The sequence below is a fragment of the Homalodisca vitripennis genome, chromosome 3 (assembly GCF_021130785.1).
Source record: "Homalodisca vitripennis isolate AUS2020 chromosome 3, UT_GWSS_2.1, whole genome shotgun sequence".
NCBI lineage: Eukaryota > Metazoa > Arthropoda > Insecta > Hemiptera > Cicadellidae > Homalodisca > Homalodisca vitripennis.
The window spans coordinates 162,706,963-162,725,473 of NC_060209.1; the positions used below are offsets into that span (position 1 = coordinate 162,706,963).

General features: G+C 30.8%; 1 protein-coding gene across 1 annotated transcript in view; it reads right to left on the reverse strand.

Annotated features, from left to right (window-relative positions):
• The window catches only part of LOC124358427 (sensory neuron membrane protein 1-like), a 57,416-nt gene extending 42,119 nt beyond the window's left edge, over nucleotides 1–15,297 (reverse strand). Inside the window, exons 1-2 of the mRNA XM_046810724.1 lie at nucleotides 15,187–15,297; nucleotides 3,372–3,529 (exon numbers count right to left, since the gene is read on the reverse strand). Of these exons, the coding sequence (XP_046666680.1) occupies nucleotides 3,372–3,529; nucleotides 15,187–15,294 (266 nt within the window). The 5' untranslated portion in view covers nucleotides 15,295–15,297. The remainder of the gene's footprint in view (nucleotides 1–3,371; nucleotides 3,530–15,186) is intronic.
• Nucleotides 15,298–18,511: the final 3,214 nt, after the last annotated feature.

An 18,511-nucleotide genomic window follows, 5' to 3' on the forward strand; every position in this document is an offset into this window, starting at 1 on the left:
TTTATGAAATTATGCACAGTATATTCTCACCTCATGGACCGCACATCCCCTAGAGAAAATATAACAAAGCCAGTTGCAATGATGAAATATATGATCACACTCAGCACTTTTACTTTCCAAAGTTTGGCATTGATTAAATAAATCATATTTTTAAAGATTTATCCAGTCTAAAAATTATCCATTCTATAAGAAAAGTTTTCATGGGTACATCCATAAATGTCTAATAAATTTTGAACGGTCTAGATCTGGTCTAGGCTACCAAAAACCATCTTCATTCTACAAAAACACCCTAGAACTGGGAATTTATGAGACTATTAGGTATACGATGAGAGGAAAACCATGAAATGCAATGATTGAAAGAATAAATGATTTGGTGAGCTCCTAATAAACTAATCGGATAATGCTGTTCAATATATTTAAATGAAATGCATACAGCAAAGGTCTTTAGCCATAAAGTAGCAAGAATACATGTATAAGGAGCAGTAGAACCCAGACTGTGTATCTTCTAATGGAGCTGTGATGTATCTTATAGGTAAGTATGCTGACATGAGGTAATAACACAAAAACATTTATTTTAGTTTCCCGAAAGTCTTACTTTTACATGTGACGCACTTTATCTAAGGAAACTTTTGAAATGTTTACATAAATCTGTGTTGTTTAATTAGGCTGTTTCAAGTGTACATTTTAAATGTAAAGTTTTCTTTCTACATAGCCACATTTAAGCTCTGCTAATAACACATTCACTGTAAAACTTTTCGAGTGAATTTAAAATAATCTAAGTACTACATACTGTAATAAAGTTTTACAAAAAGCTATTTGTGTGTTTAAATGTGTGTGTTTAAAAATGAAAACGAACTGAATCTTACTTAGATATTGAGAAAATATATATCTGAAGATTGTACTAATTAATATAAGGAGTACAGGATGTTCCGGCTTCCCTTAAATGTTCCTTCAGCATTATGTAAAAATATTGTACCTTTGAACTATAATACTTGTGCACCAACTTTGGTTGCAGTAAATTTTTTAACCATGTAAATAATTAAATTAAGCAACAAGTTTAAACATTGATAACTTTGCTTTACAAGTATGTCCTTTCCCACTGTAATATGGAAGCGTTCATATTCCATATTAATACGGATTCGTATTTCCAAAATTGGGTCTTGGAAATGGCCCAACCACCGAGCCTGAGGCTCAATTAAGGCAATGAGAATTATTATCTCAAAGATGGAAAGCGTCAACTTGCCTGTGATGGGTTGGTCATTCTTCTCGCATTTAGACTAATCGTTAATCACGGCAGTCAAAGTTAGTTTTAGAAAGAAGTGAAATTATGATTTCTCTGGTTCTTGGTGTGCGAGTTATAGGATAAGATTGAAGCTTTCAGTTAGACAAGTTCAGTGCTATTTCCTTGCATTTCATTGGAAAAAAAATAATAAAGCAGTTTGTATTATTCATTACATGATTATTATGGAGGGGTAAGACATTAATAAAATTGTAAGAGGTGAATTTTTCTTGAGGATTTCTTGATTTTATTAAATTGTAACGATATATATATATATATATATATATATATATATATATATATATATATATATATATATCGGCCCATCCTGTCTGACCAAACTTCCCTTCAAGGCTGGAGCCTGGTAGAGTCGTTTTCTTGGTTCTGTTGAGGCACAGAAGATCCTAAACTAAGTGGATGTTCTTGTAACTGGGCCAACTCAAGACATCTTCAGGACCTACACTGCCGCATTACAGTAATAACCAATATACAGGTAAGTATAAAAAAAGAGAAAACGGGTTTGAATCAAATAGTTCAAAGTGTAAGCCGAATCTTTTATTCATTCATATTATTTTACATCCTCATCCTCATCCTAATAATATTATAAATGCGAAAATGCCTTTGTTTGTTTGTTTCTCTTTCACGCGTAAACTGTTCAACCGATCGTACTGACATTGAACATTCTTAGGGTCCTTGGCATGAATATAAGCCTATTATTATCTCGAAAACCCCTCCGGGCTAAGTAAGCCCACTGGTCTTTAAAGTTGTGGAAATTAATTGAAAAATACTATTAAATATAATCAACTGTTTTGTGTAAACATTGCTTTATAACACCACGACAATATTTGAATATAACCACTATTTTAATTATAATATTCATGTTTCATGATCTAAATTAAAGGATACTAAACAGCTGTTTACACTTTTAAACTTTCATTAGTGTTTTTGCTGAACTACATCAAAAAGACAGAAATATTTTTTTCTATTTTAATTTTATAATACAAGTGCTTAAACAGTAGTTTCATGCAGATAACAAATATAGATACCTTATAACTTTTATTCCGGAATAAGCCACTGACGCATTAAAAACATCTAATGAATTGGAAATACTTGACTTATAGTTCGTTTTTGGAAATACCATCAAAATAATGTTATAAGATCCGCCTTATTGAGAAAAAACTTCCCAAGGATTTTCCTCTTACACCGGGAATAGATTCATTGCCGTAGAGAACTTCTCAGTCCTGAGTATGTGTCTATATTTTCTTCATAGTGACAACAAGACAAACCCAACTATATCACTGGAAATATATTAGACCGGAAGTAGATCATAATCACCGAAAATAAGCGGTGTTTAAACCAAAGTAGATTTCTGAGACCAAATATATATTTTCTTGATAGGGCCAAAAAGGCAAATTCAAGTACGGAATCTGAAATATAATTCATTTCAACCAGACCATCATATTACATGATAAGTAATTCAAGTAAGGACTTTGGCTTTAAAAATTGAGTGCGAAGCCGCAGGCAACATCTAGTATATGATAATTAAGTCTATGAAACAAGTTAAAACATTATGTATAAAAGCGATTTATTGAATACTATTGTTATTTGTAAAGCAAACTGCTCATACGATCATAAAATTTGTATTACTCAATGTTTAAATCGAACCTCATAATAATTAAACACTTTTAATAATATATTGAGGGAATATAATTTTGATGCCAATTAACTTGCTACCACATACAAACTCTTCTATTATTGACGAAAATTTACAATTATTAAAAAGTACCTTATTGCCATATTGTTTGCAATTGGTACCTTATTGTTGATTTTTCTTTTCAAACTCACTTTAAATGGACATAATAATTCCAGATGAATATTTAGAAATGTAATGAATAAGCAAAAACAACCAAACTCGTAATTTACACTTCAAAATATTGATTTTATTCGGTTTAGAAGTTTGTTATTTTAAAACACGAGTTAAATTTGAATGAAACGAGTTGGAAGTATTGGAAAGTTAAGATGACTTGTTGAGAAGTTGAACTGAAACTTAATTACATTCAATATAAACTTTTCATCTCCCTCCGATACTTACAAAAAGGCGAAAGGTCCAATCTCCTGAAGAACGGGTTTGCTACCATTGTGCACCTCCCAGGGGTTTGTTATGTTGAAGATGTAGACCTTGAAGTCGATTGCTATTGGCGCCTTCTCCCATGCCTTCCTTATGTCGGTGTCTGGAGCCAAGTTCACGCTCTGTAATTTATATATTTTTATATGTTTTTTTTATATAAAAAATTATTGATTTAAAAAACTTTAATTGCTCATACTTATTCATTAAAATTTGGTTTTCTCCTTCGTCCCATTTTTTATATAATGTAACAGTTTCAATCATGACTGATCATATCGAAGAGACAAAGATTATACCTGGAACGTAAGATAGAAAAGAACAAAAAACACTTCTTGGTCCAGACAAAATTAATAGTCGTGAGAAGATGTGTGGGAGTTTCCTGCACCTTTTGTTCTTATTTGTGATAGCGGCTGTTCTACAGCCCTCAGTAAACTACATTTACCACATTTCTTTCTCTAGAAATGTAAAATATTACAAAATGTTTACATCCTTAATTAAAATTATATTATACTACAAGAGTGCTGGTTTACACTTTATTATTAACGTGATCAAAAATCAACCTACACTGTATGGTAACTTCTTAAAAACGGTAATTTCTCAGTATGGAATCCTTTTAAACTAAACTAAAATTATTTTCCGGCATTAAATGTAATCTTAAGATTACTTAAATTGTAATGAAATTTTTACAAATATCTTACATGGAAGTATTTGTTTGACCGTAATAACACATTTAAATTATAGAGTGGATCACAAAGTCAATTAAAGGATTTTATAAGTGAAATATGCTTTACATCATGTACGTGTTAACTAGTGTTACTTGTAAAGAAACATAACAAAATACATACGTGGACTCAAATTCCCTTCCATGTTTTGAAAATGTATATAAAACATTATTAATAAATAAATTTAAAACATTAAAAGCATTTTTAACGTCATAGAAAGGCAAAGAAACTTATAATAAATATTTTTCATTGGACACTTGATTATTAAATAAGTTAAATAATTCAACTATAAATTAATTTGAGACTATTTACCGTATATCCACTATAGACAATTTTCTATAAGGTCCAATATTTTTTAATTGTGATAACACTTACTTGTAAAATATGTACTTAAGAATTATTCCAAATAAACATGCGTTAAAAATTTACTAATCGAGTGGTTTCCTACAATAATGCACATATCGACAAATTATTGTGTTTCGTATAAAGATTGATACAATAAGTTTTAAGCCTTATTTTTGCTAGAATTAAGGGAATAAAACTTCACCGGTACAAAATTTGTTATTCATTTAGGCAAGAATAAAACAATAGTGAATTTTATGGTCCACTTCAATTACCGAGTTCCTGTGTAAAAACCCGTTGCTCAATGGTTACAGTGTTCTACGTGTGACGGGTTACAGTACGAGATACAATATGTCTGGCCGTTTGGCTTTATTACTCATTGTAATGTAAAAAGACCTCAATTAATAATTATATTACCAGTTTTTTTACAAGAAACATTCGTTTACTCCATTCGTAATACTGCTTTGAAGTTTAAACTAAATATCTCAGAGACATCAATGCATTAAACAAAAGTTGATTTGCCACAACTCAAGCTTACCATGACCTCTCTTACTACAGGTTGTAAATTCGAGCTTCGCTAGAATTACCTCATGGGAAAGGACTATGCTGTCCATAAATTCCACGAAATTAAGGAAGATGAATAAACAAAAGTAGTTGCAAGGGTTGGCTTTTACCGCGTGGTGAATTACAAACCTTATAAAGGGTTGTAGAAGTAACCGCAGCAAGTAACATTAACAATATTTGTTTTTTTTAGTAAAGAAACCACTTCTGAGTGAATTTTAGACGAGTTTGTTTTTCCTTACTTTATGCAGCCTTTGAGATATAACATAACCAAACCTCAGTCTTCTCTCCAGAGGAAACTTTTGAACTAAGTTCATGAAAAATACACTTCTGTTTACGTAGAAATCACATTAGGTTATGTAAGTTACAGAAAGTAAAGCAAACTGACCCCAGTGCCGAGGGATGAACAGGTATTTATATACGACTTGTTAAGAGTTCTTCTGATGCTGGAGGGCAAACAAGAGCGGACAGTAGAGACGTGAGTCACGCGTTCTATGATCATGAATTCCCTCTGACTCCGCTAAGACGTAAACACCCTTTTCCTGACATATACATTATAGGATTACTCCCTAAGGCCTGCTGTTGTACAAGATTAACGCTTTATACCTGTTATACCTTCTGTGAAATAGAATCAAATCATACATAACAATATTGTGGTTGGACAAATGTTTATTCATAACATGATTTTTATTATTTTTAAATATTCTAACCGCACTTTTCCCAGGAATTCGTACAACACTACATTAACTAGATAGGGGATATTTGAACATTTTAAAGTCGTCTATAATCCCTTTTGGCTTTACGCTGAGTAATAAATAAATTCTTTATTTCCCATTTTAATAGAATTACTTTTGAATTACTTGTCTCATTTAATAATTTCGTCAGCTATGGTTTAAGTACAAACTTCTGCGCATGTGGCCAAGATTAAATATAATTAAAATAAATATAATGTACCAAAAGCTGTATTGTACTTTTTTATTTTTGTTCATCTACGATGGTTTATCTAGAGGTCGTGCAGCGTTTTAAAATGCAAACTGTTTTTATTTATCCTCTTCTGTTAACTTACTCTAAAATCCATACGGAAGTTATGCGTACTGAAAAAGTTATTATTATTATTTTTTTTTAACAAACTGTTGTTAAATCCAGTAATTTTCTCATAACGTAAAATGATTTCTTGTCTCATTAGCTTATGTCGAAGTGTGTATAATTAACAACTCTGATACTTTTATTACTATGCCGACCCTTAAAGCAATAAAGGGTGTTTAATGATTTAATGATGTGTACTAAAAGTAAAAGATTGTTTTCAAATTTTGTTGATTATATATTTAGTATTATTGAATCATATAATCAAATAGCTTACAACGTGGAGTATAATTATTTAAATACAAATATTGGTACTGACTGAGAGTTGTTATTATAAATAGGCGAGAACCAAGAAATTTAGATAGATTAATATTGGTTTATGTGATGTTGAGCTTATCACGTCTTGAATACAAAGTACACTAAGACATTAAAATGAATTAACTTCAGCGAGAAAGCATTTAGATTCACTGAGTTGAGCACGATGAATTTGGTTCTATAGGTAAGCTCGTGTCATGAATAAACGGAAAAATAGACTAATCCTGAGGGAAACTGTGAAGTTGGTGAAGTCCGGCAATACACAATGTGAACCGGGAAGCTCGACTGAGAGTCAAGATGAGAGAAGAGCTTAGAAAACCATACTTGGTACTGCCCCTTCACAGTTTGAAAAAAATATTTAAAAAAAATTAGTTTTACTGTATTGTACAGTATGGTAGCAAGGGAATCGCGGACGTTGAGAGCAGAATAAATGCGATACACACTGGGATGTTTTGTGATGCCGAGCCGAGGGGAAAGGTGTATAAGGACTGCGAATGAAGCCTACAAATACAAATTGTTTTGTAATTATAGAGCATTGGCAAAAGGACTATAATTGGTTGAAAGATGGTTTGATTAACAGTTTAATTGAGATTGAAAACATAGAAAAGTAAAATTAAATACTTTAGCTTAAACTGCAACACTAATACAAAGTAAATAAATAGTAATGTAATATATAATTATAATTAGTTAAAATATATTATCCGACACATATTACAAATCAGTTATTCTCACAGAAATCAAACCTTATCATATAATTAAAATTAATCCTTTTTTTTAAACAATTTTTTTATTTCTGATGCTCCAAAATATCTTTTTGTAGGGCTAAAATTTTGAACATTTTATGTATTTTTGTACACTTATTTTGTAACTCGTGCAAATTAAGACACATTTTCTTTAACCAGCCTTCTTTAAGGTCAAAACAGATTTACATTATTTTTCTATTACTTATTATTAGGTAAAATAACTCTGATTAACGAAGGAATAACTATTTATTATTATAACTAAAGTATTTATGTGATTGAGCTAAAGTGTTATAAAAATTAACTCTCATTTAACTCTCTGATCATTCTGGAGATTTACACGCCACACTACAGCTCTACTTACATTGGTCGATGCTCTGTAAGCATTAAGAGACTAAATCAATAGAAATGTTGAGTTTAGCTCCATTTTTATCTTTCTGCTTGGTGCAGCGTATGAAATCTGACACTGACACAGACTTGACTCTTGGAATCAGGTGCCCACGCTTGTCAGAAGAGATGAAAAAGCGACGAATTCATTCAAAACAAACTCTTTGCAAGTCTGTGACAGGATCAAATTACAAACGCTGCACTACGTAGAAGTAAAAATGGACTCAACATTCAGATTAAATCAACCCTTCCCATTAAATCTACATTATGTGTAAATCAATGGAATGAGTTTTAAAAATTACTGATTAAAAATTAAAAATCCATCATGTATTAACAATATAGTATTGATAATTAAATTTATAAATCTTACCTAAAAAATCTTTATATATATATATATATATATATATATATATATGAAAACATTTTACTTCATGAGAAAACATTAGTTGAGACAATCTTCATTCCTTGAAATAACAGGGATATAACACAAAACCATTGACACATAATGTTGAAGCTGTATTATTGCATAAATTACAAATGAATAATGTAGTTCATATTTATAATGTCACTGACGACAGCAAAAGAGCTAATATCTATTGACATTGATACAAAGTCAGGGACTGTTTGCATATCATTTCATCTTTACTTTGCCTTTTGAACGATGTCATTACAATTCGTATGTTACTTAGTATACTGCACAAGAGACTTACTGTATTTCAATTATTTGAGTCTAATAGTTACTAGTGTTACAGTTACTCTTCACTTAAAATGCTATTACTATTTGTATGTCCTGTTATTTGACAGTGGTATCACAGCATTTTTATATTCCAGATTAGAAATCTAAAGACCTCTAATATCATCTTATATCTGAGACAATATTAGACTAGGTTTTCCCACTGTTTGTACTGAATTGAGAAATCAATATCTCCTTATCCCGTTCCATCTGGACCCATAGGGTACAGAGAGTAAAGTATAAGGTTTAATGGTACTTAAAGAGCATATGTAACTAGTTTTACAACTAAGAATGGTGAACATAGAGTGATAAACAAGAGGAACTAAAAAGTGTTATTATTACAATAATTCTGATAATTGGTTGAATTAATTAAAATGTAAGTATAATAGGATTTCAGACATTTGCCATCGTTATACGTTACAGAATGTATAACACAACGTTTCGAGGATAAAAGTCTATCATCTTCGTCAGTTGCAAGTATAAAGTACATAATTTTTTTTTTAATAAGAGAAAGAAAATAGGTCAAACGTACTCCTTATTTTGTCCCCCTATCTTCCTTTCTTTTATCATTTACTAATTACATTGGCACTTGACAAAGAGGATAGGCTCAATCCTTGAAACGTTGTTTTGTACATTTTGTAACATATATCGATGGCTAATGTCCGAAATCATATTATTCTTTCAAACCTTCCACCGTCGTTAACTCACTTTAAGCAAAGAATTATAATGACTTGTACAAAAATAAATTTAAATAGTTTGCTATGACCTGTGCTCATGTTTTATATTACGGTCTTCTCCATTGTCTATTAAATACTAGCAATCCATTAGGATGTCCCAATCTCCCTCCAATATTTGTGCTATCAATTACAATTACAGTCAAAGTTTTGAATTACCTGATCTAAGATTATGACTCTTTGTACACTCCAATTTTCAAGACTCTGAAATTAAATGTAAGCTACGAGTATTTATATTGGCATGGAGCTGAAGGATAAATTTAAAATTATTATCGGTGAGTACTTTAGTGATTTGGATTTACAAAAAAATACCAGATGATGTTCTTACCACAACATCTTAGAATAAGTCTTTGTAATTAAATTGCTGTAGATTATGTAACATATACTAAATAAAAATAAATCTACCTGGTAAATACCTGAATTTCTTGTCTGATTATATAATTTTTGTGTCATACGCCATTCGATCGTAAGTAAGTGTGTATAAATATATAATACATATATATATATATATATATATATATATATATATATATATAATGTATATATATATATATATATAATGTGTGTATATATATATATATATATATATTTCTATATCTGAACAGCAAGGGAAATTCAACTTATGGCACTGGATATATCGGACTTTGATTACAAGAGCGAGTAGTAGACGTTTTATGACCGAATTTGTTTTGAAAACCGACGATATATTTCTTTATCAGAACAATTAGCCAAATTTTACTGTGGCACCTTAAATCCAATTAACAGAACAGAAAGTGAATTACACACTTGGAATAGACACTTTTAGGCCGATCGTGGATAAAAAGGCTGTAGACGATGGGCTCCTCAGTATATTTTCTTGATCTGAGATACGAACCAAACTAAACTTATGGAACTGGAAATATCTTAAGCCGAAATTAAATCACAACGGCTGAAAGTAAACACTTTTGTTTGGATTTTGTTTCTGCTGGTATATATTTTCCTGATTGGGGCAAACTCAGGAACTATGATACTGAAACTACCTTAAAATCTAAGTGAATTTAAACGGTTGGCAGCTACGTTTTTTACCGAGGTAGTTTTTCGAGACCTTCATTTTGATACTTTCGTGATCGGGCATCATACCAGTGACACTCGACTGTGGAATTAGAAACGTAATTGACACTGAAATAATAAGCACCGGTAATATGCCTAATTATGTTTGAAAAATATCTCGGGCAAGAATCTACGCTCACCGTATATTAACATTGTGTGCGAAGCCACGGGTAGCGGTAGTACACATTAAATTTAAATTCTTTACTCAAACTGTGCAGTTATATCATGCCAAGAGAGGCTTATCAACAGACAGCTAGAGACAATGTATTCTTCGGATATTCTGAAAACATCTGACTTATCGAAGACATTTGACTTCAATGTTCATTCAGTTATTCTCTTATGCATAAGAGTGCAAATTATGATTGCTACTGTTTGTTGTATATTTATGCTATGTATTGGGAAAAAATAAATACCTGAAATGTACTGCACAAGAGACACTCAATAAACATCAATAAACATTGATCAATAAAATGTATAAACCTTTTAAACCAACATAAAAATTCACCTTCGAAGGATGAGGTAATAAAATGTTTCTATGATTCATACATATTACCATAAAATGTACTAGGTGAGGAAGGAAACCTGAAGTAGGGTCATATTAGTAATATTGTGAAGGATTGTCAACTGTACTGATTTGAGTATTCATTCAGCTTTTACCGATGAAGTACATAAGTAATACTCGTTGCGCATTTTCTTTGCCTCTAGAAAGGCAAATAAAGTGACTTGGTAATGAATACATAATGAGCACTTTAAAAACACTTAAAGTTTAAAGATTCTGTTTCTTTTGAAAATACGACTTTATTTTTTAAACATGCAATTGAAAATAATAATGTGAGAAAACATATTCATTACACTTTTATTGTTGTAGTAACAAAAATGGCTTGGGATTAAATTGCATACATTTCATACGAACTCATACAAAAATTTTCACGGCCAAAATATACATAGTCGTATCGTAAAATAATAGTTCTATATATAAATATTTTTGACTGCAATTTCCAAATTAGTTATTTTAATAAAGAAGTAATCTGGTAAAATATCTTATTTCTGACTAATTCTAGTAGAACCAAAATAAAACATCTTACACTAAATACTTTTTACACCTTTTAAGAGCGTATGGAATACAAATAGTGAAAAGAATATACTGCAAATCATTCAATAAGAGCAATATTGAAATAAAAATTACAATTCTTGGTAAAAGATTTGATCTGCAGTATAGTGTATAATAAGTTCATTTGTTACTATACAATCCATAAGATATTTCCCACGTCTTAGCAGATCCCTTTAAATCAGATTGGCATAAACACGAAAAACATTCCATACAGCCTTGATATGAGCGATACCTGTTGCCTCCAACTGCTAAAGTACTTTTGAGTTCTTGAATGTCAGACCAATTACATTTAATAGATACGAGTGGGCATCTAAAGAACAATGCCGCGTTGCAACGTTTTTCATAGCTACCTGTGTAATAATATGAATGACTACTCTAAATCATGCCAATTGATTAGTTGATATTTAATTTGTTGCGTTTTATAGATTTATATCCTTTAACTCTTTCCGAAAACTAAAATTTAAAAATTATCACTAATGCGAGTTGTCTTCGCATTAATCTTAATTAATAAATCTTAATAAATAACAAGTGCATACCATACCACAAATTTTGAGTTTACTACAATTGAGGAAAAGAAATTTGGTGTAGCTACACAACAGTGGTTTAGCGGTGAATATATAGCGAAAACTTAAAGTTAGTACTACAAGTCTCTTTATAATCCAGAGTAGCTTAAACAATGTCTCCATATTAAAAATCAAAACTCAAACTACCTTTAAACCATGCCGTGTGGAAAAGAATCCCTAAATCCAGTTTTTTTTTTTACTATATGCAGTGTTTTTTACGCAGTTTCCTTCCCACATTTTGTGATTTTTTTTATACATACGGACTTCAAATTTTATATTACAGCTTTTTTATACCTTAATATATAAACTGTGTTTTTAGTGTATTTAACAAAGCGGAGTTATGTAAAACAAATTAAAATTAACAAAACATTCTAGTTTTTAATAGGTTTTAATACATCGTTTTGCTACAAATAAATATTTTTAAATTTCATTTAAAACACCTTTTAGATAAATTTAAGACCCCAAAGACATCAGATAACAAATTTCGTACTGATTAAACAGATAGTTTCGTAGAAAATGTTACTTTTATGGGGGTCTCGCCTGGCTTGTTGGGGAGACAAATTTGCATTTTTCTGTTATATCAATAAATTCGCAGAAAAATTCAATAAATCATTTGTTACAGAACAATGAAGTATCAGTTCAGTGAAGCGAAGTCCGATGGTCTGGGTCTCCTGTGCTGACCTGTGCATGGGAAATGTCCTCGACTCGAGCCCAGCCCCTTGCCGCGAGTACTTGCACCCTGTACCCTGTACTCTGGTTACGGTGCTTGGTGGCGCCTCTACGAACAATTCGCATGCGGAATATTGCAACGTTCAAAAGGTCAAAAATTCGACTGGCATAGTGCCGTGAATGCCAAGTCTATGAAAGATACGTGAAAAGGTAGAATGATTTCACCGAGTGTGGACTTTAGGAATTCTGAACACTGCAGATAAATATATACGAATGATAGGAAAAGTTAAGAACTGATGATCCTCAGCTCTAAGGGTGAAGTAGGAGGTGTTCAAAGGTATAGTGTTTAGGTAAAAGGGTACAGGAAGAAATACTTTGAAAAAGACATACGACGAGTTAAGGACAAACAATCCTCACCTCTAAGGGGGAAGAGGAAGGTATTTATATAATAATAATAATAATAAACTTTATTGTGAACAGAAAATGCACACATTGTATCACAATCGTCCTACCTAACCTAATCATTCACACTGACAATACACCATTCAGACATACATTGTATCACTCACGCCTCTTTCACACGATTTACAGGCCCGGCAAATTTATTTGTTTTGATGGTCTTTGAGAATTTTAAGTATAGGTTTTAGCTACAAGGGTACAGGAAGAAATACTGGAAACAAGACATAGGAAGAATTAAGGACAGATGATCCTTAGCTCTAACGGTGAAGAAGAAGGTATTTAAATATAAAGGGTTTAGGTACAAGGAAGGTTACTGAAGCAAATTACTGGAAAGAAGACATAGAAAGAGTTAAGGACTGATGTACTCAGTTCTAAGGGTTTTGGGGAATGTATTGAAATGTTTAGGGTTTAGGTACAAGGGTACAGGAAGAGAAAACTTACTGCTATATGGAAAGAACCCTGGTGATAAGACTCCGACTTGTACCAGACGTGGAAGTAAGAACCTCATATCTCTAGAATCTCTATCAATATAGAAGATAAGATACATTAACTGTATTCTTCATCCGTGGTACAGAGAGTTACATGAAAATACTTAACCAGATAAATTATAGAATGTTCATTATACAAAGCAAATTTTTGTAATTGGCTTAAATTGTAATTGAATTTATACTAAATATTTAAATTCACTTAGTTTGTTAGAAACTTTAGCAGTAACGTGTATACATAACCCAAACAGAATTCTCGACGTGTTGGTAAAACAATATATTGACAACAAAACAACATTAAATTGATGCCGTTAATAAACAAAATCGTGAAGCCTAACTAACGTTCGTAGATGAAGGGGGATAAACTATCCATAAAAACCTACCCATAACATAACAAAATGAGGCAAAAAACAAAAGGGAACGTATTTGAAGTCGGTTAAAAAGTATTAAAATTATTGTGTACATATGTTTAAAGCCCTGTGTTAAGCCATATAATTATATGACATAACTTCTTTCACATGCAACAACAAAGTATAACTGTTGTATGCATACATATTGAGTTTAATATGCGCACAAATTTACATTTTATTCGTAATTTTTATTTCTTTACTCCTACTAACATATTCTGGGAACTGTCAACAAATACATACTTCAGGTATTTACAAATTGATTATCAGATATTCTATGTGATTATGAAAGAAGGAAAAAAAGTTTCGTGATCACACAGAATACCTATGATATATGATTATGTACCTGTATGATATATGTACCTAGTCCAATTGATATACAGGTGTTATGTATGAAGTATGCAAACTATTTGATTGTTTAATTTAAAATTTTACGATGTGAGAAGTTTCTATCACAATGAAGAATCCTAATTAGAATTATCCTAAGTTAAAATTAAATCTTTTTAACAACACGTTTCCCAACCATTTTTTAACAGGATTTAAATCATAAAAATGTTTAAAAATTGTCAAATTTAGAGAAACAATATGCGTAAATAGTTGTTTAAGAACAAAATTAAAATTAAGAGGTGTCTAAATATTTACCAACTCTTTGGCTAATGTATTCCACCTACTTTCTATGAATCAAAATAAACATTCTCATGAAAAAAATAAACTTTTTAATTATTGTGAATAAAATATTATTTATCAGCTACATATATAGTTGAATGTTGCTTAAATTCGAAGTAAGCAAATTCAAAATTAATGAAGTTCTTCTCAACGACGGACATGTTCTTGTTTGATAGGTACATTCAAACTATAAATTAAATTCCGAAATTGCGATTATATAAATTGATTACTTCTTATATCCAATATACTAAACTTTTAAAGAAATTTTTAATTTTCAGATGTTTTCAGTCATATTTAGTTTCACAAAACAGTAACACAAAGTACCGTATTACAACTTTGAAAAAGATACTTTACATATATTTATTACACACTCATTATATATATATATATATATATATATATATATATATATACAAATTTAGAAAGTTGAATGAAATGCCTGGAATCAAGCAATACGGTCACTTTACACAAAAACTTCTGTATAAAGTTTGATAAATCAAAGGTACTGAGTGATTTTAGTAATGACGTTATATTATATTATAAAAATATTTTCCTTTTTTAACCGCACGATTGCTAAAGAGATTATTTTATGTATCCTAATTAATTTGAGTTCCAAGTCGTTTTAATCATGAGTTATTTATTTTCGGAAAGATATTGTTTAAAATATATTAAAAGCGTAATAGATTTTTGTCTTTACTATTTAGCAGTGTACTTACGCTAGTTAGTTTGTAGGTGATGAATTTCCAGAAACCCCAGAATCCAACTACTGAAGACAAAATAACAACTATGACACCCGCTATGGCGAGTTTGTTTAGAAACCCCATGTCTGAGACAGGTCAAGAAGTTGTTGGCATGCAGCGCACTCTGTCAGGAGAGGTGTGCACTCGTTGAGCATTCAATTATTTACAGGACAATTGTGGGTTGTGCGCATGACAGCTCTTAGTTTGAAAGTAGGTCTTCTAAATTGCCTTGTCAATTATGCAAGAAGTGGTTTCATTGGTAGCTTCTTGATGGAGGCCAATTATGTGTCGCCGACCCATTTTGTTTTTTAAAGTTTATGTATTCTTCTCTGTACTAATTGTAACTGAATATCTACAAACCTTTAATTTTTAATTATATTTTTTCATTTTAACCAAAAATATTGCCAGTTTAGAAAAGTGTAATTAAACGGGAAAAAGTGTTTAGTATAGATATTGAAAATTGTTCTACCTATACCTAATTAAGATTCTTCGAATCACTCAGATACTTCTTCTCTAATGTTCAGATTTACATTCCAGACTGAAGACTGAGTGATAAACTACATTTAACTAAATTAAAACAGCATAAGCATCTTTTTCTAAAAACTTACTCCGTGAGGAAGAAGCAATTTTTTGTATAACAACACAATTTTGTTTATGGTAAAATCGAAAGATAAATCTCCCTTAAGAATGGAATATATCATCAGTAATGCTGCTTGTGGTGGAAGTAAAAAGGTCAAGTAGGGAAAGGGTTAAAAAATACCAACTAATGAATTTGTTACAGGTTATATATTTTAGCTTGGCGCACATGAAACTAATCGTCAGAAATGTGCATAAAATTTATATGCAGGGGAGGACGAACATAAAAACTTAACCTATGCATGACCTTGGTTTGGCACTATCCCCCCAAACCACTGCCCCTCCTTTCCACTTTTTCCATTTTACCACACCATACCATAGTTACTTTTTTCATGTATATACTATTAAACAATACATATATATTTTGTCCATTACTTTTGTTCTAAAATATCCACTCTGTAAAGACCCCACCTCTAAGATTCCTAAACTCTGTACATGGCTTTGTTATTATTTCGGAGTGAAGAGGATCAATTAATAACATATATAATTACACAGCGATTGGTAGATTTTTTCAAGTTGAATAACAAAACCTAAGAAATTAATTTCAGCGAATATTTTGAAGAACTTTATTGAATATACATCAAGGACAAACCAGCTTTTTCTTGGTATTGTCGATCTAGTATATGATGAGTTTTAATTTTTTTCCATTGTCTCTCATGAGACAAAAACAGAAAGGATAAGTGCAATCCTAAGGGATAGAAACAAGTTTGAGAAGTTTGTCTTGTAGTGAAGAGGACATTAAATACTGAACACTTCTATTTGTTCTCTGTCTCTTTCTCTGCAGTCGTTTTGAAAAATAGAGGCTAGAATCATCAGTTTGCTATATAGTTTGTTACTATTAATGATTGCATGATTTCTGTCCGTTAGGAATATTTCACAATCAGTTTATTTCTTTAAAATTATGTAATTTTTCAGGTATTTTAGTGGATGTAAAACATTAGTTCTACTTTCCTGTATTCTAAGGACAACAATTTTCAATTTTTTTATTACTTACAGATTTTAAAATCAAAGGCGTTCTTTGATTCTTTGATTCTTTAAGATGGTGATACTTATAACATGAAACAGAAAATAAATTACTATAGGGTCCTATTTAAGGCTAGACAATGCTGCTTCATTTACAACCAGGTTACAGAAAAAGCACAACATGGTTGTTACTTTATGTAGATTTTTCATCTGATTGCATTAATTTTTTTCTCCCCGCTGTATTCTACCATCTATGCTTGTCTTTGTAAATTGGCTGCTGCCGTTGGAAATAAAAAATAAAATAAATAAATAAATAAACATGGCACATAAATGTTGGACGATTTACGTTTAATATTCTTTTCTTTACCTGGCGTGTTTTCTTTTTACATTGGTTTCATTCTCATAGACTTGTCCACTCATATTACAAAAATGCAGTTTCAATTCATCTAACTTTTTTAAAGTGTCCCAATTAAAACCTACATTCCTGAAATTCTCACTGACATTGGGATCTGATATGATATGCCTGACAATGAAAGATACCTGTTCTGTATGGTTGACGTCAGGAATACGTTTTAAAATATAAAATAGTAAATATATTTTTCCAGTTTCATGTACCTTGACTTTTAAGTTAAGCTCTTCAAAAATTCTTTCGTTGCAAATATCTTGTCAGAATGATTCTATATATTGTATCCTTCGTAAAATTTTTGTAACTATCCCATCAAATTTACCAAAGATCTATAACACTTCAAAATTTACCATTAAATATATTTTATATCTTGTCTTCTTTACTTCAAAATGATACATTTGTGTTGCAAGAAATTCTTTATAATTAATATTCTTTAAAAATATCCTTCTGTAGTTCAATTTCAGAGCATATTATTTTTCCATTATCTTAGTTCCTGTTTTCTCCCAAGCCTGATATGATTTCTTGCGTTCAAAGAATATCTTGTATTCTGGAGGCAGTTCATTAATTTCTACAGTTGCATATATTACCTAAAGGCCACATAAATTCTGTCTTACTGGCTTTAATGAAGGAATAATGTCTTTGTGGGATAAAAGCAAAGTTAGTCCAATATTTCCAAAAGACAGCAACAAGATAAAAAAACTCTGATTTCTCGATAAAATGTAAGTTTGCCAAGTTTATTAAATTTCCTCGCTAATCTCCAGACATTTACGTTAATGGATCTTGCTGAACCTTCGATTTCTATTGGGGGAAAAGTTATGTTGGTCATATATATCTACCACGTTCCATAATAATTTATAAAACTGGTAATTTTATTGGCTTTAAGAACTCAGAGATATAACTAGTAACTTAATGACTGAAATAGTTCATAATACTTCAATGAGTCACTGGTCTATAGAAGAAAGTTTTCAGTAGTCGTCAAAAATTTAATTGTTAATTATTTCTTAGTTACTACCAAGTGGAGTAATCAGCACCAAGTATTGATTGATAATACAACTCACGTAAATAATAGCATATTTTTAATCTGGCCTGCTTATACTATTACACTTTAATTAGGTACAAGTTTTATATATTTTGGTTTTGTCTAAAACAACACTAAAAGACTTATTTTGTAGATTGAAAATTGAATTGTTTCAATTTCAATAGCTTATATTTCTACGGAAGATTGCTTCGTCATACCAGAGGAGAGCAATAGGTTTTACTACAATTGTTTGCTTCTTCAAATGCAGATATTCATTC